The sequence below is a fragment of the Gracilinanus agilis genome, chromosome 2, assembly GCF_016433145.1.
Source record: "Gracilinanus agilis isolate LMUSP501 chromosome 2, AgileGrace, whole genome shotgun sequence".
NCBI lineage: Eukaryota > Metazoa > Chordata > Mammalia > Didelphimorphia > Didelphidae > Gracilinanus > Gracilinanus agilis.
In genome coordinates, this window is record NC_058131.1 from 257,309,289 (window position 1) to 257,335,205 (window position 25,917).

General features: G+C 36.7%; 1 protein-coding gene across 6 annotated transcripts in view; it reads left to right on the top strand.

Moving 5' to 3' along the window:
• PHACTR3 (phosphatase and actin regulator 3) overlaps window positions 1-25,917 on the top strand; it is a 309,124-nt gene that overhangs the window by 216,804 nt on the left and 66,403 nt on the right. For 2 of the 6 annotated variants that reach the window (XM_044663866.1, XM_044663869.1), the window contains exons 5-7: window positions 11,120-11,326; window positions 17,209-17,470; window positions 19,157-19,404. In XM_044663866.1, the coding sequence (XP_044519801.1) occupies window positions 11,120-11,326; window positions 17,209-17,470; window positions 19,157-19,404 (717 nt within the window). The remainder of the gene's footprint in view (window positions 1-11,119; window positions 11,327-17,208; window positions 17,471-19,156; window positions 19,405-25,917) is intronic. The other 4 variants (XM_044663867.1, XM_044663870.1, XM_044663871.1 and 1 more) reach the window with 4 other exon arrangements.

Consider the following 25,917-nt stretch of genomic DNA (forward strand, 5'->3'; position numbering starts at 1 on the left):
ACAGTGGACAGTGACCTTGATAGAAGAGTAAAAGGTTTACTTTACTGAAGTGAAAGCCCAGCTGCGATTAGATAACATCCATTTATGATGTACCCAGTCAATATGGTTGTCTACCTTCCTCTAACTCTGTTAAGTAATATATCAATAGGACTGAAGGTACTAGATAATAGGAATAATTCATGGGATTTGGCATTGCAAGATTTAGATTGATGGATAACACATTAAAATTATTTTTACCCATTATATTAAATATTTCCCAATTACATGTAAAATTTCTAAACAATAATTAAAAAAATTTTTTTTGAGGTCAAAGTCTCTCTCTCACTCCCATCCCCCATCTCAAGAAGACAAACCATTATATGTGTAAAATGTAAAATCTAGTTCTATATTATAAATGTTGCAAAATAAAACATAAATTACACAATGAAAATTTCAAAAGTTTTTTTCAAAAATATACTTCCGGGGGCAGCTGGGTAGCTCAGTGGATTGAGAGCCAGGCCTAGAGACGGGAGGTCCTAGGTTCAAATCTGGCCTCAGGCACTTCCCAGCTGTGTGACCCTGGGCAAGTCACTTGACCCCCATTGCCTACCCTTACCACTCTTCTGCCTTGGAGCCAATACACAGTATTGACTCCAAGATGGAAGGTAAGGGTTTTTAAAAAATATATATATATATACTTCCATCTGCATTCAGATTTCATTAGTCCTCTCTTTGGAGGTAGATAGCATTTTTTGTCACAAGTCCTTTAGAATTGTCTTGGATCATTGTCTTAATCAGAATAGCTAAATTATCCACTGTTGAGCATCCTTACAACATTGCCATTACTATATACAGTGTTCTCTTGGTTCTGCTCACTTCACTTTGGATCAGTTCATATGTCTTCCTAGGTTTCTCAGAAAACATCCTCCTTACTTCTTATAGTTTAATAGGATTCCGTCACAACTTGTTCAGTCAACCCCCAATTGATATGAATCTCCTCAATTTACAATTCTTTGACACCAAAAAAAAAAGAACAGAACTGCGTAAATATTTTTTGTATATATGGGTCATTTTCCTTTTGCTTTGATCTCTTTGGGATATAGCCCTAGTAATGTTTTTGCAAAGTCAAAAGATATGCACAGTTTTGTAGCTTCTACAGCAGAGTTCCAAACTCTTCCAAAATGGTTGGACTAGTTCACAACTCTACCAATAGTTCACTAGAATCCCATTTTTAAAAAATAATCTCTAAAGCATTTGTCATTTTCCTTTTCTTTCATGTTACACAGGCTGACAGGTATGAAGTGGTATCTCAGAGTTGTTTTAATTCGAATTTCCCTAATCAGTACTGATTTAGAACATTTTTCCCCATATGGTTATTAATAGCTTTAAATTATTCTTTTGAAAACTGCCTATTCATGTACTTTGACTCTTTATCAACTGGGGAATGACTCTGATTTTTATAAATTTAACTAATTCCCCCATATATTTGAGGAATACAGACTATATCAGAGAAACATGTCATAAATTTTCTCCCAATTATGTGTTTTCCTTCTAAATTTGGCTACTTTAGTTTTGTTTATGCAAAAGCTTTTTAATTTCATGTATCCAAAATTATCAATTTTATTTCTCACAATCCCTCTATCTTTTGTTTGGTCATAAACTCTCCCCTTAACCATAGATCTGACAGATACTTTTTCACATGCTATTCATTCATTCATTCATTTATTTGTTTATTTATTTGCTCGTGCATTCGTTCATTTATTTATTTATCTATCCATTTTGACCTTATCTTACTATATGGTGAGATATTGAGTATATGCAGTTTCTGTCCAATTATTTTTCAGTTCTCCCAGTAATTTTTGTCAAATATTGAGTTCTTTCTCTAAAAGTTTAGATCTTTGGGTTTATTAAATGCTAGATTCGGATGGTAATTTGCTACTATATATTGTGTACTTTATCTAATCCATTGATCCACCAATCTATTTCTTAGCCAATACTGGATTGAATTGATTATTACATCTTCACAATATAGTTTCACATCTACAACTGATAGGCTTCCTTCCTTCATGTTTTTTTTTTCATTGATTCACTTGACATTCTTGACCTTTTGTTCTTCCAGATTAATTTTTGTTATTATTTTTTTCAACACTATAAAATTATTCTTTGTTAGTTCAGTTAGTATGGCATCAAATAAATTAACTTATGTAGAATTGTCATTTTTATTATATTGGCTCACCCTACTTTCTCCAATTGTTTTAAATCAGTTATTTGTGTGAAAAGTGTTTTGCAATGATGTTCATATAGTCTCTGGGTTTGTCTTGGCAGATAGACGTCCTAGTATTTTATATTATCTGCGGTTGTTTTAAATGGAATTTCTCTTTCTATCTCTTCCTGCTGGATTTTATTGGTAGTATATAGAAATGCTGATGATTTATGTAGGATTATTTTATATCCTGCAACTTTGTTGAAATTGTTAATTATTTCAACTAGTTTTTATTTGATTCTCTAGAGTTCTCTAAGTATATCCTCATATCATCTTAATGAGTTGATTCCTCACTGTGGATAAAGCATTTATCTTTTTTAACCTTTACCTTCTGTCTTAGAATCAATATTGTGTTTTGGTTCCAAGGCTAAAGACTGGTAAGGGGTAGGCAATTGGGCTTAAGTGACTTGGTCAATGTCACACAGCTAGCAAGTTCCTGGGGCCAGATTTGAACTCAGGATTTCCCATCTCTAGGCTTGATTTTCAATCTACTGAACCATCCAACTGCCTCCAGATAAAGTATTTATTAGGCATTTGTTATGTTCTAGGCACTGTGCTAAGCCCTGGAAATATAAATACAAGAAAGAAGAAAGATAGGCCCTGTTGTTAAGAAGTTTACTAGTCTCCAAATCACTATTGATTAGAGAAATGCAAATTAAAAGAACTCTAGCATTACAGCTATTGGATTGGCTAATATGATCAAAAAGGAAAATTATAAATGTTGGAAGGGATGTGGGGAAATTGTGACACTAAAACACTGTTGATGGAACTGTGAACTGATACAACCATTCTGGAGAGCAATCTGGAACCATGCCCAAAGGGCCATAAAACCCTTTGACCCAACAGTACAACTATTTAGCTGGTATCTGAAAGAGATCAGACATAAGGGGAAAAGACTTAACCTATACAAAAATATTTTAGCAGCTCTTTCCATAGTGGCAAAGAATTAGAAACCGAGGAGATGTCCATCAACTGGAGAATGGATGAACAAGTTATAATATATGTTTGTAATTGAATACTGGTGAGCTATAAGAAATGACAAACAGGATAAACACAGAAAAATCTGGAAAGACTATGAACTGATTCAGAGTAAAGTAGAATTAGGAAAACACTCTATACAGTAACAGTAATATTGAACAATGATCAACTGTGAAGGACTAAACTTTTTTATTATGATTCTTGATAAGTATTCTTGATGAAAAATGCTATCAATAGCTAAAGAAAGAGCTCTTGAAGTCTGATTGCCGATCAAAACATGCCATCTTTCACTTTATTACCTTTATGAGTTTTTCTAATTGTATATATGATATGTTTTCTGTCATGGTATGAGCAATATGGAAATATGTATTTCAGGAATACACTTGTATATCCTATATCAGAACATTTACCATGTAGGGGATAGAAGGGAGGAAGGGAAAGAATACAAATCATAAAATGTCAGAAAACAATTGTCAAAAGTTGTTTCTACATGTAATTGAAAAAAATTTTTAAAAATAATAAAAAGAAGAAGAAGAAGCTATCTAGTTGTGCTACTCTGGGCAAGTCACTTAACCCCTTTCAGTTTCTTTAACTGTAAAATGAGAATTATAGTAGCACTTGCTTTATAGGGTTATTGTGAGGATCAAATGAGATAATATTATAAATCACTTAGGACAGAGCCTGACAATAATAGGCACATAATAAATTCTTATTCTTGACCCTTCCCTTTTCTTCTGCCTCTCCTTTCCCATTCTCTTTCCTTTCCATTTCCCCTTTCATTTTTCCTTCATTTTAGTGTAGAAAAATAACACACACATGAGAGCTGAAAAGCAAATGTCAGGGGCAAGGTACCCATGTGAGGATAAAGTGAAGCAGTAGTCTAGATAGTCATGAGCTGGTCTGGGTTTGAAGAGAACGTTACTGCTGATGTCGATTCTTCAAATGGAAATTTGAGGCCTACTGCCCCCTTTTCAGAAAAAAAAATATTACTTAGCCTCCTGGAAATTAAATTTTTAAAAATTTTAATAGCAATGAATTGGAAAGATAAATGCACCTATGGCCATCACTGCTTCCCTGGATTGCTGCAGCACCCACCAGGGGGCGGTAGCGCCCACTTTGGGAATCACTGATATAGAGGATGGTTTGGGAGAATATTGACTAAAGGTTATCGTGAATAAAAAAAATGGTTTCAAAAGATAGATATAATATATTAGGAAGTTATAGTCAGGTGAGAGAACTTCATAATTCTTAATCTTGGAAGTTAAATGATTGTGAAAGATAGTAAGGAGGTAACCAGTGATCTCTTAATTGGAAAATTCAGTCATTTTTCCTCAGTCCTCATTCTTTTTTTACCTAGGGCACAAGTTTCTCCAAAGCAATAAAAAAAAAAAAAAGAAAAGGGATAAGTAAAGTGAAACATAGCTGAGATTTCCTAAAATACTTCTCCAGGGAAGGCAATCACATATAAGGAAAGCAAAAATCTAGGGTTTTCAGGTTTTACAGAATTTCCATTTCAATCAAAGATGGAGTGAAGAACCATGTATGCCTCTCCTGAAAACCATTTTTAAATTATAATTCACTATATACAAATGTGAGCTATAATCATTACTTATTAATTAAAAGACTCCTGATTCCATCTGTGGAGATAAATCTTCATAGGAAATAATTGATATAGCACATAGTTCCTTAAGTTGCTTTGGCTTCAGAAAAGTTCATCTACCTGTGGCAAACTTTTGGATGCTAGAATCTCTGAACTTAATGGATCTGAATTTGAGGTGATAGAACCCATTTGCTGTTGGACCCATCAATAAAGTCTTTGAAGTTTTGTGGAATCTGTCAGAATCTATGTCATACTAGTGTAGCCTTTGAGATCCCAGGATAGGTTGAATAAGATTCTAATGGGATTTTTTTTATTGTTGTATGTTTTATTGGAGGCAGTAGGTTATAGCAAACAAAGTGTTGGCCTTTGAATCTCAGTCTGGGTTGAGGTCTTAGCTCTGTCATGTGTTATATGATCTTTATAAACTCTAAGTCTGTATTTCCTTAATTCTAAAAAAGAAGGAAAAGAAAAAAGAAAGACAGAAAGAAAGGAAGGTAGGAAGAAAGGAGGAGGGGAGAGATAGACAAGATTAGAGACTGAACCTGTAATTTCATGAATAAAGATAATTCTCTGATAAGAGAACTCCCTTTACCCATGTAAATCAGTGACATCTAACTCAAATAAAAACAGGGGCCACTAAAACTTACATAAGGAACCCTGAGGGCTAGCAAATAGACTTAGAAAAGCACTCATGTTTATAAATTTCTTCTTTTCAATTATTACATCAACAAATTAAAACCATATAGGAACTACATTTTAATCAAAATCAGACTGGAATCCGAAGTGTTATGGGTCACATGTTTGATACCTCTGGCCTAGAGAACTGAGACCTTGAGAGAATAAAGGTCAGGCAGCCTAGTTTGTGTCAGAGATGAAACCTGAACCCAGGTCTTCCTGGCTCAAAGGTTGGCTGTCTATGTACTTTCATGTTGACTCTCCTAATAATGGAGGTAGTACTACTTAAATCCTAAGGAAAACTATTTGTAAACCTTAAAACAGCATGTAAATTATAGCTATTGTTATGTAAAATATGTGTTATATAACAAGTTAGATTGTAAATATATTCATAGACTACATATGTAAAGAATGATGGTCGGATAAGGGAGTTTAGGACTGGGAAATCATAGGGCAGTTTATATTTTCTACTTTCTACCAGTTGATACTTTCTACCAGTAATAATGGTATTGATTATTGGTCCTAGAACTATAGGTAAAAGTGTTGTCTCTCCTACTAGAATATAAACATGAGGGCAAAAACTTTCTGACTTTTTTATATGTAGCCCCAGTATCCAATACATCATAAGTTTAAATTTTTTCCCAATTTATTCATTCACTTATGTAAAAATACAATGTTATAGGCTATTGAAAAGGTTATTTTATTGGTATAGGAAACTACCTGCTGAAAGAACTCCCTCCACTAAGTAGGTTGGCACCTTCTCTGCAAGTTACAGTCCTAAATAATTGTCTGTAAGTATCAAAGGTATCAAATGCTGCCAACAAGCCTACACTTCTCAATATGGCCAACCAGATTAAAAATGTAATCAGGAAATGTTTAACACAATAAATAAAAGTAAAAATAGAATAGAACACAGAAGATGTTAGTGTGTTGTTTTCAAGGATGATATTCAGCCCATTAAGGATCCTTACATATGGTTAAGAGACCCTATTTCCATTTGAGTTTGACAACACTGGTCTAGTCCATTGAGAGTCTAAATTGACTTGTCCATTGACATAGTCAATATATATTAGAGGCAGAACTTGAAGCCAGGTCTTACTCTGAGGATGGCTTTCTATTCGTCATTCCATGCTGCTTCTCAATATATTATATGATAAACTAGTCTGAAATATGATAATCAGTAATAATAATTATTATTGATAATGATGACATCCAAAACATATAGCAGATAGAGGGTCAATCTTAGAGTTAGGAAGATATGATTTTAAGTCCTACCTCTGAAACATAACAACTATGTGGCATTATATAATTAATTCACTTAACTTTCAGTGTTCTATACATCTGAGATGCATCTATATATCTGAGATTATAACTTTTGGAGAACGGGCCAACTTGTTTTGGTTAAAGGAGTATTTTCACTGAGACGTCTAAATCAATGGAATTGGAGTTCTGGACAACGCCCACTTACATACACCAAAAGAAGAAAAGAAAGAAAAAAGAAAGAAATCATTATTTTAAAAGCTTATTGATTACCATTTCCCTTTGTATTTATCTGATTCACTGAAAGAGAAGTGATCTTGGACTGAAAGGGAGTGGAGAAATCTAGTACTTGAAGAAATTTGAATGGGAAATTAAAAAAAAAAATTAGTCTCTGGCAGAGTCAAGATGGTGGCTTAGAAGCAGCAAAAATCAATTCCTCTGTGAAAACCCTTCCATACCAATCAAAAACAAAGTACTTCAAGATGGACAGAAAACCAAATCCAACAAGAAGACAGCTGCAGGACCCTCCTGCTCAATTCAACTTAAAAAGTACACAGAGAAGGTTGAATTCTCCAGTTTTAAGGAAAAGAAAGAAGGAAGGAAGGCCCTTCTCCCATCTTACTATGCTGAGACTCAGGCAATTAGTGGAATCTCAGGGCTAGAGCTCCAAGGGAGACAGAATGCCTTGCTCTGACCAAAGCTCTCAAGGAGGCAGCTAGAGGAGAGAAACAAAGAAGAGGTCAGGCTGGTTGTAGCCTTCAGCCACCACACCTCCATCTTAGGCCTCTGCCTCTGGAAGTTTTAGCCTCAGGGCATATTCAGCCCTGCAGATCAGTTCAAATGGCTTAATCCAGTTCATTAGTAGTGCAGAGAAGAAGCCTTCAGAGGGCAGAGTGGCTCAGTCTCACAGAGCTGGCAGAAAATCAGAGGAGCAAGGGTACAGAGTGGACAGAGAGCCAAGCATGGCAACCTGACAGAGCCACGGGTCTCTTCTACTCAATCCAAGCTAAAAGGTATGCAGTTAAAGTCAAATTCTCAGGTATAACGGAAAGATCCCACACCCCTCCCCCACCTACTGAGCTGAAACCCATGGTAGAAATCTGGCTGACTGGGATCCTAGGGCAAAGGTTGCAAGAAGCTCAGGGCTCTGATGGGGCAGCTGGCAGGGAGGCAGCTGGCAGGAAGGAGAAGAGAAGACCAAGAGTAACTACCTTCAGCCTCTGCATCTTCATTTTCACCTTCAGCCTTTGCTGGTAGCTGGGGAAGATCTGGCCTCAGGGAACATTAATATCACTGGTCAAATCTATCAGCCTAATTCAGTTAATCTGCTGAGCTGAGAAGAAGCCCCTTCAGGGCAGAAAAGCCCAAACTCACATATCCAGCAAATAAACACAGGAGCAAGAATACATCCAATAAGGAAGGGGAAAGAAAGAAAAAATAATAGAAAAATAAAAAAGAAATATAATCTACAGCTTCTATTCAGGTAATGAACAAAGAACAAATAGAACAGAGGAGGACCAAGGAACACCAAGAAAAATGGTAAAACACCAGCTATTTGGACTCTGGCTCTGGAAGAACTCAAAACACAATTCAAAAACCAATTAAGAGAGGTTGAAGAAAATTGGGAAAAGAATGTAAAAAGCAAAATAGTTCATCTGTAAACAGAGACACATGAACTAAAACAAGAAAATAGTGTCTTGCAAGCTGGAATTGACTAGCTTGAAAATGAGGCAAAGTAAAAGATAAAAATAATGACCTACAAAGTAAAATAACAGATCAAAAGGAAAAAAGAAGGTTCAAAAAGTCAGGGATGAAATTCGGTTTTTAAACATTAGAAATGAACAAATAAAAGTGAATGGCTTCACAAAAAAAGTAGTCTCTAGGAAATCTTAGAAGGAATTTGGAAGTTTATACAATGTATTGGAATGGCAAGAAGAAAAAAATGAGGGGAATAAAAACTCTTGTTTTCGGTCTCCTTCGAATGGAAAAAGTTTTGCTTCATTTGAAGTTTGGAGCTTGGGAAATAATTCAAAGGAATCCTTGGGAAAATAAATGTGAAGATTACTCAAGAACAGCCAAGCTGAGAAATAAAGAGAGTCAAAGCCCTCATTTGAGATTGGAGGGTATTAACAATACCTTGTTTCAGTAGATCCTCTTTATATACTACAAAGCAGGGGTCTGCAACATATGGCTCTCGAGCCATATTTGGCTCTTTTGAAGGCCAGATATGGCTCTTTCTGCAGGAGCCATAAAGTCAATTTTTTTTAGGCACTGTTACAGGAGTGCGCACTGTGAGCACTGTACGGCTCTCATGAAATTACATTTTAAAAAATGTGTTGTTTATGGCTCTCACGGCCAAAAAGGTTGCCAACCCCTGCTACAGAGGGTCAAGTTCATATGACAGACTACAGACCAAGTCTTCTAATTATGCTCCTCAAGACACTTCACTGTCCATTTTGGTCAACAAAGCAGAAGGAGGTAATACTTCACTGAACAAAACTGGCAAGATCTTGTATAATTTTACTCTTCCCTTCACCCTGAACAAGTTTGCCAGATCCTCCCCTTGTCAAACTTCTCCCATCCTTAATTTATTGCTCCTTTTTTCTCTACACATAAAACACCTTATAATTTCTTTGTAGGGGGGGGTCTGTCCTAGGGTCTCCCTAAAATGAATTTAAGCATTGCCTTAGTAGGGATATTCAAATTCAGTGGCTGATTTTTGGGATCAGCCATAATCAGGTCTTCTGTTTTTCTTTTAGTTGAGGTAATCCATCTCCCCAGTTTGGGAGTGACACCAGATATTCAACCAAGAGCCTTTGTACTCACAAGCATCTTTTTGAGAAAAGTAGTATGCATTAGCTTCATCCATAATGAAATCCCTTTTATAAGATGTCCCATCAATGGAGACGGTTGAAGAGATGAGAGATCAGTACCCTGAGCAATAAATAAGATTCCTGAGTCCTCTCAAGTACCAGGTAGAAAAACTGTTCTATGGTGGGTTAATATATAAAGTAACTCTTGATCTGATTATGTTTTTAGGAAATTAGTTACTTCTAAACAGGACCTCAAGGATCAGTTGGATTTAGATGATAATCTCATATTATCCCCTTTTGTGGAAAACAAACATTAGCTAAATAGGCTTAAATTTCTTTTTTTCTCTCATCTCTGCAACCATTTGCCTGTCCTGCTATTCTTTAAGAACTCAGCATTGGCACAGAAACTGGGAGAGACTTCTGAGGAAGTATCTGGAAAAAGTGATTAAGATGCAAATCATGGATTCTAGCCATATTTCTTTTTTTGCCTGCCCAAAGTGGAAAATGACTTTTGAAAAGATGCAAGAAATAATAATACTGACAACAACAGTAACATTTATTTAATATGTATTTGATGTAAGACTTACAAAGTGCTTTACAAATATCTCATTTAATCTTTTCAACCCTAGATACCATTATTATCCTCATTTTACAAGTGAGGAAAGTGAGAGAAACAAAGGTTAATTAACTTGTTCAGGATTACGTAACTAGCAATTGTCTGAGACTGGATGTGAACTCAGGTTTTTTAAATTCAAGATTTAGTGGGCTCTCTACTTGTACCACTGAGCTGCTCACCTTTACATATAGCTTTATGTTTATATAAAGCTAACTTTATATTTTAAAGGCAGCTAATGGAAGGGTGGTGGGGGTGGGGGGGTGGAGGGGAGGGGAGGAGAAACTGAGAAACCTGGAAATAAATTCTGTTAATAACAAAATAAAAAATAAAAAGGAAGGGTGGAAATAAAACAGATAAAGAAATGAGGAAGATGCTCCAAGCATAGGGAACAATATGAACAAGGGAACAGAAGCTAGAGAGTGCAGAGTATATTCACTCCATTTGAATGGAGTACAACATTTGTGGAAGGGCAGAGGGCCACCATCTGACAGAGGGACTTGAAAGTTGAGAGAATAGTTAGTTACCTTTTTTCAAATAAGCTAAGGTAAACAAAAATAAATAAATAAAGGAAGCTAATTTTCCTTTACTTCTAGATTGGAATGGGTCACAATAGGCAGTAAGTTGAGCCTGAACAAAGAAAACAATAATGTTCAATTCATAGAAAACAATGTAAGCAAAGTTGGGGTGGAGGGATTGATTAGTCAGTTTAGGTTTTTTGGATTTTGACCAGTTCTCCCTGGTTTGGAGTTTCTTTGGTAGAGATATTTTGTTGTTGCAAAAAACAAAATGGTGACTAGTTCACCCTTTCATCTATTTAAAGTTTGCAGCATTGTCTCTACTATAAAGTTCTCTCATTTTATTTTTCTAGTCACTCTTGCTTTTGTAATAATAAACTGGATGCTTTCATGAATCCTATCTCTTCTTCCTTCGACTAGCCAAGCTGCCTTCACCATCTAGTGAAGACTTAGAGGATGTCAGCCTGTCCTCTGTGGAAGAGTCTGCCCAAGCCTTACCTATTTCTGAATCCACAGACTCCCTCCATAAACACATGGAGAGAAACCCAGCCCAGCTCCCCAGTCCCCCACGGCTTCCAGTCCCACCACCGAAATCAGTCTCCAATAAAACCAATAAAAATGTAACAGGTTAGTTTTCTGTTATCTATTTTTCATACTTTACTCATTACCCAAAGTGGGGAGGGGAACAAGTGGGAAAAGGAAAGGAACGGTTGGCTCTTACAACGTATATGTGCTGATGCTTTCCAAAGGAAACATTTCCATAATTTCTCAGTTTAAAGGGAAATTTTATATAAGGCCATTTATTTTTAGCTAAGAGTTCAGAAAGGATTTAGGGGAAAGGGAGGGGATTTTGATTATTAAAAAACAACAACAGGGCTTGGCACATAGTGGGCCCTTAAATGTTTTTAATTTAATTGAATATGATTACTTTGATTGGATTCAATCCAATTCATAAATAATATTAAGTGCCTGCTATGAGGAAGTGTGCTCATATGCTTGGCAATATAAAGCAAAAATGAAGCAGAACCTGCCTTCTGTGGAGAATTTAACATACATGCAGTATGAGGCAGCCAAGAATCTACCTTGGTGCCATCTATAGGGGTCAGAGCAAGATGCATTTCTTTCCCACCCAACCCAAGAATTCTGGCTACCTACTTATTCCCTCCCTTCCCTGGCCTTCACCTATGACTAGCAATTTCCACTCTTAGGGGTGAGGGTAAGGGGGTGAAACATTAGGACCAGCCTTGAAACAAAACCTGCCTTTGAGGATGTGTCATTAGGGACTGCTGTACCCTCTCCCCACCTAATCCCTAGATTTCTTTGCTCTCCCTTTCTATAGAGTCCTTTAGCACTTTCCTCTGATGTTAACAAACATCTATCATCTTATATCTCTTTCACGTCCATTCCATTTTTGGTATTTTCCGAAATCTCATTTTTTTTCCTGGAGACATCATGACTCTTGGTGTACCTTCCAATACTGGAGCCTCCTCTCACACTCTTGCCATACAAGGCTGGGAGGAGAATTTGGCATACTACTTGCTTTCCACAGCTACTCTCATACTTTCCCTTTGCCACCCTCCATCTCCTCAGTCTTTTCAAATTCATTCCATCCTATCTAGATCCTTGATGCTATCTTCCATAGATCTCAATGCCATTCTCTCTCCTCTCCATAACTTCTAGGCCTACTTGGTTATCTCCTTCTTTACTCCAAACCCTTTATTTCTTTCCAGTTTTTCCAACTCTTCAAATCTCATTACCTCTATTTTCCATTCTGCTTCATTAATTTATGTATCAGTGATGTCAAACAAATAGACTAACAGCCTTGAAGACTGTACATTTGCTTAGTTTTAAAATATAATATTATATATTTATTGTATTTTTATTTATTTTGTTAATTATTTTCCAGGCTGGCCAGAATGTTTGACACCTTGTATTTGACACCTGTCTTAGCTTCAATCCCTTTTATTCCTTCCCTACTCTACCACTACTCAGCTGAAATTGCCCCAAGTCCTAGAATCCCTAATTAAAGTTTCATTAAACACATGAAAATTTGAGGAGGCATTGAGGTAGTTTCCTTGTGATGTTGCTGTCTTAAATTCAAGTCTCAATGTCCTTTCTCTTGTTAAAGCTAAAGGATTATCTCATTAGGCCAAATTAAAGTGTGCCTGATCAAAACCATCTGCCTCTATAAACTTAGTGAAAATTGGGTCATTAATTAAAGAAAGAAGGCTGATATAACAAAAATACGTGTATGTAATCTCTTTCTGCCTCTCTGGCTATTTCATGAATTGAAAGACTGATAGAGAAAAACTTGGGCAGATCAGAAGGTAGATGTGTTAAAACTTTTTTTTTTCCTTTCTAAATCTCTGAGAGTAATACTGATATAAAATATTCATCCTATTATCTCTTCTTTTTAAACAAGGATATTAGTGTTTCCACCTGGAATCTTATCAGCATGTACAAACTTTCCTTTGGTACCAGCCAACAAATCATCTATAATATATAATCCTAAGAAGGTTTTCAGTGTAACCAAGAGAACTCACTTATGGACACTCAGCTACTATGAGGCAGAGATGGGATTTAAACTCAGCTGTTTTTTTTTGTTGTTGTTGTTGTTGTTATTTTTTGCTCTAAGGCTGACATTCTACCCGCTATGCCCTAGTGTCATAAAACTTTGTTTGAAATGTGCTTTTTCAGTACTTCAGGTATTCATGATTTTGTCTGTGTGAATGCTCTTTTCGTTATGGTTGAAAGAAACATTACTTTCCTTCTGGTAATGAGCATCTCCAATGAGCATGGCTTTTAGGTTATAGATACACAGTGTCTCCTGAGATTCGTCTCCAAATCTTTTTTTAGTTCATTAAGATCTTCCAGAACTCGTATTGCATTGTTATGGCTCCATCTCCTTCTTTGCCACAATGAAATAACAGTAGGATTTTGGTGGAGGGGGATAAGGTAGTGCTCAAGGGGGAAGTGTTATTTACCTTACTAAAGTATCTTAATTTTTGGCTTTCTTACCCTTGCACAGGCTTAGAAAAATGAGCTTTTATTGTCAAACACTTTTCTTTCCTTAATGAAAATCCCTTAAGACAAAAATGAAAGACCCATAGCTCATTTCTAGTGGACAAAACATCTTTCTTATCCTAAACACCTCAGGCAGTAAGCCATTTCCCCCTCTCCCTTGGAAATGTATTCTTTTCCCTGTTCTTGAAAGACAAAAGGGAGATGTATTTTGCTTCTGTATCTGAACACTAGATGGCACCAATAGGGAAAAAAATCACCTACTCTGATTTTCATCACTAACCACCACTGATGTTATCAACAAAAGCTTTTATTAATGAAAGCCTTAATTGGTCACGAAGCAGAGCTAGGTGCCAGATAGAAAAGTCACACACAGGAACATTAATCAAGGAAAGCAGCACCATCCATGCCTTTTGTAACCTTCTAACAGGAGTGTTACGGAGATAGACCATATTCCTATATCATAGGCTGACTAAGGGGTGCTTCATAGAATCATAGGATTTAGAATTGGTCATAGGATTACTGGGTAAGAGCTTCTTGTTTTCACTTGTGTCCAACTCTTCATGATCCCCCTTGAGGTTTTCTTGGCAAAGATACTGGAATGGTCTGCCTTTTCCTTTTCTAGTTCATTTTTAAGGAAATTGAAGCAAATAGGGGGTAAGTGACTTGCCCAGGGTCACATAGCTAGTAAGTGTCTAAGGAAAAATTTGAACTCGGGGAAGATGAGTCTTCCTGACTCCAGGCCCAGCACTTTATCCACTGTGCCACCTAGCTGCCTGCCCTTCCATCATATTATCAAAACTGATAGGTCTGAGGTGGTATCTGAGAGTTGTTTTAGTTTGTATTTTTTTAATCAGTACTAATTTAGAATGTTGTTGTTTCTTCTTATATGGCTGTTTATAGCTTTGAATTTTTTCTCCCCAAAACTGCATGTTTGTATCCTTTGACCATTTATCAATTGGGTAATGTTCAAGCCAGTTTTCCAATGAGGTCTTCAAAATCCAAGTCCAGTGAGTGCTCATGATCACAACACAGTGGCCACACTGAGCTTCTCATATACTGTGTTCAAAAGCTTTTCTTATATTAAAATTACTCTTCACTGTTCCATCTGGGAATGATAGATAGAGAAGAAGGGAAAGGACATGTAAGGATTGCAAAAAGAGTATTGTATATTTAGAACTGAAGGGAACTCATAGTTCAGTTATCTAGTCCAGTTCCTTCATCTTACTGATAAACCCAGTATGGTTAATTGATTATCCCTAGGACAGGGTATCCTGATTTCTGATTTAACACTATTACGTAGAGAATTTCTTACATAGATAAGTTCGTTGTTTTATACTATTTACTATTTACTTATTTTTTCACTATTTATATAGCTAAAGGCATTTTTTCTAAAGTCAAAAGAATATCCATATCCTTGGTAAGGATTACCTCCCAAGTGCTTCATTCTCTAAGCAGCTGCTGAAATGACTTTTCTAAAGGTCAATTCTGACCATATCACTATCCTCCAATGGCAAGGTACCTTACATACTTGGGTGGCCTCCTGTTATATCCAAGATTCAAATATAAACGCCCCTATTTGGCATTTAAAGTCCTTTGCAACTGGACCGACCTCTTTTCCCAGCCTACTGCACATTTTCCTCCACTCTCCAGTCTAGGCAGTCTTGGTTTTCTTTCACTTTCTTATACAAAGACAGCCTGCCTTTCATCCCTATACTACTTAACCACGTCTAGAATTGCATGTCTTCCTCAACTGCATATTCTAGAATCCCTACTTTTCTTCACAAACCAGGAAGCCATTTCTTATCCCCCCAATTTTTTTTCAAACCCTTGCCTTCTGTATTAGAATCAATACTAAATATTGGTTCCAAGGCTGGAAAGTGGTAAGGGCTAGGCAATTGGGGTTCAGTGACTTACTTAGGGTCAAACAACTAGGAAGTGTCTGAGGCCAAATTTGAACCAAGCACTTTTCATTTCCAGATCTGGCTCCATATCCATTGAGTCACCTTTCTACCACCTCCCTTAAATGTTAATACCTCTGCTTCCCCTTGCCTTATGTATATATATATAATATATACAAACATGTTATATATAATATATATAAACATGTTATATATAATGTGTATTATATATAACATGTATGTGTTATTTCCTCCAATAGAGGATATGCTTCTTGAGGGTGATGTTGGGTTGTTTTTGTTTTTGTATCCCCTAATATCTAGCATAGTGTTTGGCAAATAGTAGGCACTTAATAAATGCTTGTTGATTGATTTATGGTAACCTTCAAAGAAACAATTTCTAATTTGTGTAACCCAAGATAAAAACTACTATCTTTAATTTTATAAAACTTCTTATTTGAAAATAATTACAAAACATTTCTAAAGTTAGATGAAGAAGAATGCTAGTGATATTCCCTTCCTTCATTCTGGCTTGTGGTCAAGCCTAGGGTTCTTGTCTCTTGGATCTTGGGTTAGCCACAAGTGTCAGCTTTCCTAGCAGAAACTATCCAGTTAAAGACTGTGAAGTTGCCAGTTGCTCAGCCCATTTGGCCCAAACCATCTGAGCTTTCTTGTCATCCTTGGGATCCTTGAAGGCAGATTGCTTTTTCATTTTAAATGTTAGGTTTGTGGTTTGGCTTATTTTTGGTTTTGTTTTCTTTTGTTTTTGCTTTCCACTGAAATATGGCATCTCTTCAATAAGTTGGTCTTTCCCCACCCTTTTTTTTAGTTGGGTAAAGGTGATAGATTTTTCCTATTCTACTCTATCTCTTTCAGCCTCTGGGGAGATTATTGAGGAATTTTAATGAAGGCTTTGGCAGATGTCTTGTCCAGGGAAGTCACACACACTCTCTCTCTCTCTCCAGAAAAAATGCTCCTGAAAGGAACACTTCTAATCTTGAAAGACTTCTAAGGAAGAAGGGGGAGAGGAAGTGAGAAGATATAGAGAAGGAAAGAGAGGATGAACTTAGGGAAACAGAACAAATCCCAGCATGGAGAATGAAGACAAGGAAATATGAAAGGGCAGAGAAAATATATTTTTCTCTCTCTTTTTTTCTGATTGCCATTTTTATTTGGTCTACTCCAGAGATTGCTAGGTTATAAGAACTCTGGATGAAGAAACTCACTCAATCAATACAAATGAACACCTGTTCTAAATTTCCTATTCTAGACTGCTTCTTAGAGGCACTGAGAGATTATATGATTTGCTCAGAATCACAGAAAGCATCTACCAGAGAGGAGACAAGAATGCCCATCTTCCTCACTCCTGGTCTAATTCTCTATGTAATACTTCCCTTTCTGATTACCTCAATTGGAATGACTATGAATTTGCCACTTATGCTTTAGGACTGGTAAAGCAGGCAGGGGTAGCAGGCAGCTCATGTTTCACTCCTGAAGCAGAATGAGCTTAAATGTCAACTGCTCCTCATCCCCAAAATAGTAGTCCTTGAATACTGGGTATGTATTTCTCTTTGTTTGCCTCTTTTGCAGCAGAGAGTGACCCGGATGATGCCCCAGTGAAATCCCCTCCTTCCACAATCCTGAAGAATTATGTTGTTGGTTCCTCCCAAATCTCAGGACAAGCCACCCTCTTCCAAGCCTCTGGCCAGAAAATTTCTGAACCCCACCTTAGAGGACAGCATTCCACACCCACAGGGTCCCCTCATCTCGCTGCTGTCCATAGGCCCCTGCCTCCTAGCAGAGTCATCGAGGAACTCCACCGAGCTCTGGCGACAAAACACCGTCAGGACAGGTAATGAGGTTTCATTTCACCAAGATTTCTTTTTTCGTACTTCCAAACAGTCTCTTGCAAAAGAGCTGGCTTCATGAAGAATTTCTGTAATATGTTTGGTGGTAGACATTGCCCCTTATGAAATTTTCCTGAGTACTAAGGAAGAAAATTACTATTAAGATTTCATGTGCACATTAACCTATGTCTCGAAAGGAATAAAGGCATGCTGTAGGAAAAATATATACATATATATATATACATATAAACTTGTTTTTATAATGCAGTTCATTACCCATAACAAAAAATAATAAAGGACACGTATATGATGATAAATGTGTGTTAAAGAGTAAAGTTTTTGCACTAGAACAGAGACTACAAAACTGAGCTAATACACAGGGGATTTTCACTGCAAACTATAATAAATGAAACTGTCAAATAGTTGACAGAGAACTATATGCTTATAAGGAAGCTTAATTCAAAACTCATCTAGGAGAGATGAAGTATATCAAAGGATAAGTAGCATACTTGGATTTCGTGAAGACTATTAAGACTAATTGATTCCTAGGAAATCTGGTTCTCAGACCACTTCAAAGATTCAGTCTGGCCTGCTTCTAGATAGGAAAAAGGATAGATTAGAGAAAGAGAAGATGATTACATGTGTTATCAAGATCTGTGGTCAGGGACTGGGTAGAGAAGAGAAAATCAAAGACCCTATGTACAGATGTTACTATCTAGAGAATGGAGAATTTAAGTAATACAGGTAGGCAGATAGGGAATACACAGATAAATTAAGGTCAGGAAGGACCTGGAATATTTTGGGAATGTATCAAATAGTATGAAACATCCCAATAAGAACAACAAAGCTCAAATAAGCTTGGGTGCACTGACGTACTCCCATGGTGTCAATTGTGGTGGTAGAGACAGGAATAGTGCCCTGATCTGAGATATGAATAGCGAAGGGAACTGTAAGATGAGTAGAATACATTTACCAAACTTCTATCCAACTTCAGTTATTAGGGAGTGGCCCAGACCCCTAGAAGATTAAATGACTTATGAGAGTCACACAGCCATTATGTATTAGGGGCAGAACTTAATCTCAAATCTTCTAAGCTTTGATGATGGCTCTGAATCCACTATACTAAAATGTCAAGTGTTGACATCTGAGAGTCCTGTGTTACCTGGCCTCTTCAGGAAGGAGAGGTCTTCAGGGCAAATAAAGTTGATCTTAATTCTTGGTGCTCTAAGAACAATTTGTCAGTTGAAGAAATCTAATAAAGAGGCCTTTTCAGTCATCATTGAACTTTTCTGGTGCCTAGATTTATTAAAATCATAGTTTTATATCCTAGGCTTAAAAAATATGCAAACCTGGACAGAACTATTTAAAGTCAATACAGAAGAGCATCAAATAGATATATGTTAAGTACATATAGATAAAATAGACATATATCAAATAGATATCTGTTTGCTAAACAGCAAATAGGTATATTAATCATTGAATTCCAACCTGCGTTCTCATAATCAAAATTGAGATGTAATTCAATTCCGTCAAAAAGCAAGAATACAAATGTAGTGGACTCCATTCCCTACCCCCTCTTCCCACATTTACAGCCAGTTTTTAAAGTGGATACTGCTATTCCAAAGTTTAGTTTCAGTTGTGAATTAAAAGCTTTGAGTTAGGATATAACTTGAGCTATTTTCCAACCTTAGCTTTCAAGGAAGAGAGAGTAAAGGGTCGCCAAAGAAGCGAATGGATGTGCGTCCATCCAGGACCTCCAGTATTGAACGAAGCAAAGAGAAAGAGAATGTACTGAGCTGTGATGGAGGTTCAGAGAACAAACGGAACTCAGTTAAAGAGTCTGATGAAAACAAAGAAAACCTGATCATGAATTCAGAACTCAAGGACGATACACTTTTATATCAGGATGAAGAAGCTTTGAACGATTCCATTATCTCTGGTAAGAAAACAGTGAATACTTAAACTGTTATGTCTGTCAAAGTATTTTTGTGGGAAAAGTAGAGGGAAGAGGGATTGGAGATAAAGAGAAGGCAGAGCAAAAAATAGAATTTCTTTCTTTGAAGGCTGATGGAGTCATGTGTTTATAAAGACTATGAAATCATGGAGGTTGAAGTATTGAGGTACTCATTCACCAAATATAGGAAGAAACACTAGAACTAGGGCAAAGGGATATAACTTTTAAAATGGTTTTAGGAGGGATGAAAGCAGTTTTAGTAATAAAATAAAAGCAGATCATAAGCTTATGGCTCTCATTAACACAAGATAGTACAGATTATCTCAAAAAGTATATAGGGGAATACATGTGTAATAAATACATAACTGATAATTGACAAAAGTAAGGTGGTTGGAGAATAAGCATATCGCTAACTGTTAATAGTGACTTTGTCCTCTGAGAAAGTATTTCTTGATAATTCCGTCATTAAATATATATATATATATATATATATATATATATATATATATATATTATCCAGAGGGCATTTTCTTATACTATATGTTGAGAGTAAATGGAACATTTAGAGGAGAGGGAGACTATAAAGTTTTTCCAACATGTCATGGACCCTGCTCATGTATTTATGTGTTTATGTGTTTAATGGGACACTGCTGGGAAAGCTGCTATTCAGAGAAATAATAATAAAACTTCCTGTAGCTTGGTTATTGAGACTTTGGCCTATAGTCCAATGGAAATAACTCTGGATAAGAGAAAGTGTTTTAGCCCTCCTTTTACCACTACCTTGCTATATGATACTACATATTTCACTTAATTTCTCTGGGTTTTAGTTTCTCCAACTGTAAAATGGGAATCATTTTCATGCTAACTTCAATCATTTCTTCTTACTAACTTGCTAACTTTCACTAGAGAAAAGAAATGAAAAATAAATGCATATGGGCTTCAAAAATTTATAAACTCATGCCATCATTATAACATTTTAGAGGCATCTAGATTGTGTAGCAGGCAAGTAGGCAACATAATTGATAAAGGTCTAGATAGTTACAAAGACTTAAGTTGAATATAGCCTTAAACACTTACTAGCTGTGTGATCCTGGACAACTCACTTAACCTTTCTCAGTCTCAGTTTCTGCATCTGTAAAATGGAAATGATAATAGCACAGGGTTGTTATAAGGATCTTATTACAATTTTTGGATCTTTCCCAGGAATTTAATCATTTTAATATGTATTTTTTTGTGAACAAATTTCATTAGATATGAACTTTTGGAGATCAAGACTGTATGATTTTTTATCTTTTTTTTGTTCTTGGTGCTTGGTAGATTATTTTACAAATAGTACATCCTTAATAAAAGATGAATTATTGAATTAATTCATTTATCCTAGCCTGAACTATAGAGTCCATTTCCTATAGAAATTCAAGAAGAATGCTTAATGTAGTGAGCAAAAATGCATTTTCACAAGATTTAAAACAGATGCTTTTTAAAAATCAAACTCTTTATATAAATGGGGGTAGTGCGGTGGTGCAGTGGGCTTGGAATCAGGAAGAATGATCTTCATGAGTTCAAATTTGGCCTCAGAACCAGCTTGTGTGCAAGTCACTTAACTCTGCCTATTTTCCTCTTCGTAAAATGAGCTCAGGAAGAAGATGGCAAACCTCTCTGGTATCTTTGCCAGAAAAAAAAAAACTCACATGGGGCCACAGAGAGTCAGACGTGACTGAAAATGACTGAACAACAACACATATATATGAGTATTATGTTAGCCATCAGTTCGTGTTACTGCACAGAAATGCTACAAGTGTACATATAGAATATACAATGTTATATATAAATTAAGTACATGTAATGTAACATAGTCACATATATTCATGATGCTCTAATTGATACTTTTCACAAATTTAAACTTACTTCCTCCCAAAGGCCAACCTCACCAATTATTCCATGTCGGTGGAGCTCTGTTGTTAAGTAACAGGACATGACAATAAGATGGTTGAGTTCAGTGATTGTCACAAAATAACTGACAATAAAGCATGGCAGGATGGATAGCAGAACAGACATCCTTTTACTTACGTCAAAATCCAACACTACAGGGTTTTAAAGGATTCTGTTGCCTGATTTTGTCCAACCTTTCTTACTGATCTCCACTTTTCCTGCCAAGTGAGTAGGACATGAATTCTCATAACCTGAGAAATTGATACAAGGGAAGCTGCAGTGTCCCTGCAGCCTAAACAAAGGGGAGATTGTTCTGTTCATGAAAGAGAAATCAATATGTTTACATAATTAGATGTAGTTTTCCGTGCACATTCAGTAGAGAACAAGAACAAGGCTGGCTAAATAGTTGTACAAGGGCAGTGTTCAACAAGAAACACTGAAGGAGCCCTTTGTATCAGAAGAGAAATAGGAGGCGAGAATTTCTAGTTGTTGCTCCTTCTGTGCTCTTGGCACCTACTGGTAGCTAACTCTTCCAGTATAGATAAAATCAAGGGTAAATTTCGCGTCAACAGGAATTCAGTTGCTTGTCAGCCAGCTTTTGAGATCTTAACATGCCTGCTTTTTCCTTTTGGAAAAGTGACTTATTTTCTCTCCTCAGTTCATGACAAAAGGACAGAAGAAAGAAGATGAGAATATAACTTTAATGTGGTTTTTCATTTGTCTGAAAAAAGTGATTTTATTTGGGAAGGGAGCTCCCTGATAAGAAATTCCCTCCAGTGATGTAGATTGGCAACTCCTTTCTAACTAGAACCTTAAAAGTGTATACTAGGAACCCAGAAAGTTTAAGTGACTTGCCAGAGTTGCACTCAGGTCTTCATGAATCCAGTCAAAGTCAGTCCTCTGATCGTGACAGATGTTTCCTCTTATCATATCACATTAAATAGCGTAGCAGAACATATAGCACAACACATAAAAAAATAACAGAAATAAAGAAATGTAAAACATAACAGCATAAAGCAGAGAACACATGCTATACTGCATGCAACATTCACCAGCATGTATCAATGCACAATTATGCAAAACATATAAACTAATTGCTCCCTTGGATCCTAAAGTCTTACTAAAGCATGGAGGTAATCTTCAGTTCACAAACTATATGCCATTAGAGCATCAGTCCTGGCAGGTCCTACCAACATATATGTATCCATCACCCAAAGATGAGCCTAATTAAGTTCAAAGGTTCATTCAAGGTAGTTCAGTTACCAGAGGATAAGTTGCTTCTGGCCATTCCATTTCATGAAACCAAACCATTTATTAAGACGGGGGGGGGGGGGGGGAGGGGGTCGAGCTCTGTGTTGTAGGGCATACCTACAAGGATGAAATGAAATATCCTGGAGAATATGTCAATCATCAGTCAATCAATAAGCAGGGTTTTGTGGTTGGTGCTGGGGATACAAATACAAAAGAATGAGAGAATTTCTGATGTCAAGAAGCTTACATTCTACTGGGGGCATAAAGATCACTACTTAGTCACAGATAAATGAATACAATCTATAGGCAAATGCAAAGTGAATTTAGGGGAAAACTATAATGACGAGGGGATTAATAAAAAGCCTTTTGAAAGATGTGGCCATTGAGCTGAGCCTTCACGATTCCAGAGGCAAAGATAAGGAGGAATACTATTCCAAGCATGAGGCACAGGGGCAGCAGACGGAATGATTTGTACAAGAAACAGCAATTAAGGCAGTTTGGCTAGACAGTTAGAGGTCTGATGTAATCAGAATGGAAAGATAAGTCTATGAAGGATGCCAAACAGAGGGGTTTGTCATTTCTTCTTGAGGCAATAGGGGGCCACCGAAGCATTTTAATCCGGGAAGTAACTTAGTTGGCCCATACAAGAACACGTATACATGAAAGGCAGCATAGCACAATGAGTAGAAGGGCTGATCTTAGAATCAGGAAGACCTTGGTTCATATCCTTTTGGGGAAGTGCCAGCTTCTCAGTACCTCGGGCAGCTCTCTAAGACTGTATGCTGCATAGAAGCTGCTTGATTTCTATCATGAAATGTGTTTCCGTACTGGGAGTTTCCTATGGCCAGTGAAATCACAACTCTAGGCTTCTCTATGCCTCCCCGCCACTGCCAAAAAGTATTTGTGTATGTATTTTTAAACTTGGTGTATGTCTAAGGCATTCATCAACTTTAAATTGTAATACAAATTCTCCATTATAAGACCTGCACTAATGAATGAATCAATCAAGCATTTACTATGTGGGAAGCACTATGCTATGTCTTTTGGACACAAAAAAGAAAAATAAAGCAATTTGCACTCTCAAGAAGCTCATATTCTAATGGGAGAAACCACATATATGGAAAGTTTTAACTTCAAGTCGGATGGGAAGCTCTCATAGTCCTTAGGGTACAATGGCAAAGTAGATGTACTACCTCTTCCTTAATATCTTTTCCACTGGTAAAATGATATCAGTTTCTAATGTTGAACCATGTAACAGTGTCAAGGGCTTTGGTGGTAACAGCTTTCTATTCTGGGACTTCAGTAGCTATGGCTTTAACATCTTCAAAAGGGTTGCTTCCCAGGACAATAGCTGAGAGCACTGGGCTGAAAATATAGCTATTCCTAAGACTTTTGAGATATAGGTCACCATTAGGGTCTAAGATGAGGTGGTGGTGGTTGACTTGCCCAGACTGCGATCTCCTTCCTGTCTCTCCTTAGGCAGAGAGCCTGTGTGTGGGCAATTGGTTGTATTATGATTAAAATCCTCTGGAGACTGTATATTAATTTTATAATTATTTATTATATACCAAAAAGCAGGCCAGAGAAAAAGAGAGAGAAGCACAAGCCACATGTGATAAGTTAACTCTTTCAGCCATCTCCCCTGTAAGCAGTCTGAACCAACCCAGAGCCAGATCTTGCATCCTAAAATCATGGTTCCAGGAAAAAGGAAAGCTACTTCCTGTCTGCTTCATTAATTCACGCTCTTCGTAATGTCCCTTTTCTAAGCCTCTTTGATTGGAGAATTCAAACGTCAGTCAGGACAAGAGATGGGTCATCTGGATACCAGGAGTAACTGTGTTGAGTTTAGGATAGCTGGACACCATGTGTGGTGTTTTTCCAGCATGATAGGCAAAAGAGGAACTCTAACCTTGGCCCCAGCCTCAAAGAGATACAGATCAGAGCTTCTACCCTAAGATTTTTTGCTTAAAAATCAAAAAGTTGATTTGGGGGCCAAAAAGGGGTATTAGATTAATATTACCTTAATTGGTCCCTTCTCCACTGGAATGCCTTCTTGGCTGATAGCGGTGAGGGCTGAACTGAAAGTAAGACTAGTGATCTGGGATATCTCTTTCTAACTCTATTTCGGAGAGTGAAGGATTAAGGAGGAAATTTAGGTAAAAAAATTTAGGTAAAAAAAATATGCCAATATAACTTTAAAAATATAACATTAAAACCTCTTGGGAGAATATACCAGAGTATCAACCCAAGATCTGCTTGCATGAACAACATTCCATAGAGAAGAGAATGGTTGCTATTGATAGAAATGGTCGCTGCAGTGAAATTAAATCATGTAATAAACAGGAATTGTCACATAATGCAGGGTGATGGTTGAGCAGTTAATTGTATTTTTTAAACTTCAGAAGAAAATATACAGCTCAGTTCCCTTCATTATATAGTTGGCTCTCTCTTCACCCAGGAGATATATTCCTGAATATACATGCGATTTGGTAAATCAGTTCACTTTTGATGTGAACTATAAGACAGACTATTTATTTGTGGCAGATTCCTCTTGGAAGCCAATCAGTCACATGCAATGCATCATTTTCACTGGCATCATCATTATTATTATTGTAAATTCTGTTCCTGTCGTCAATTATTTTCAGTCATGTCTGACTCTTTGTGATCCCATTTGGGGTTTTCTTGGCAAAGATACTGGAGTGGTTCGCCATTTTCTTCTCCAGCCCATTTTACAGACGAGGCATACCTACAGAGTTAAATGACTTGCCCAGGGTCACACAGCTAATATCTAAGGACAAATTCCAACTCCGGAAGATGACTACAGGCCTGGCACTTTATCCATAGTAGCTGTCCTACTCTTCGAGTAGGTCTTGGAAATCATCTTAAAAAATGAAGTTACTTTTATTGTTAACGCTAGGGGGCACTGGTATCATTTTTTCCGGAAATGGTAAGCTAGTCTTAAATCTCTGGTTTTTCATTAGGATCATAGAATTTAGAGCTGCATGAGCTCTTAAACATCATGTAATTTAGCCTCTTAATTTTATAGATCAGGAACTTGAGACTCAAAATGGCTAAATTACTTCCCTGGGTAATATAGGTAGTAAATACCAGAGCTAGTATTTAAACCTGGGTCTTACTCTACTCCATTATTCTTTACTTGGATTCTTGCTTACCAAGTCTTCTTCTCATATTCATTCAATTTCCCAACTAAGTTTTTCTACTAGGAAGTGTGAACTGACCAACTGACACAAATAATCTGACCCATTTAAAAATTATATTTCTAAATGCCAGTTTGTAAGTTGATTCCTGTTTAACCAA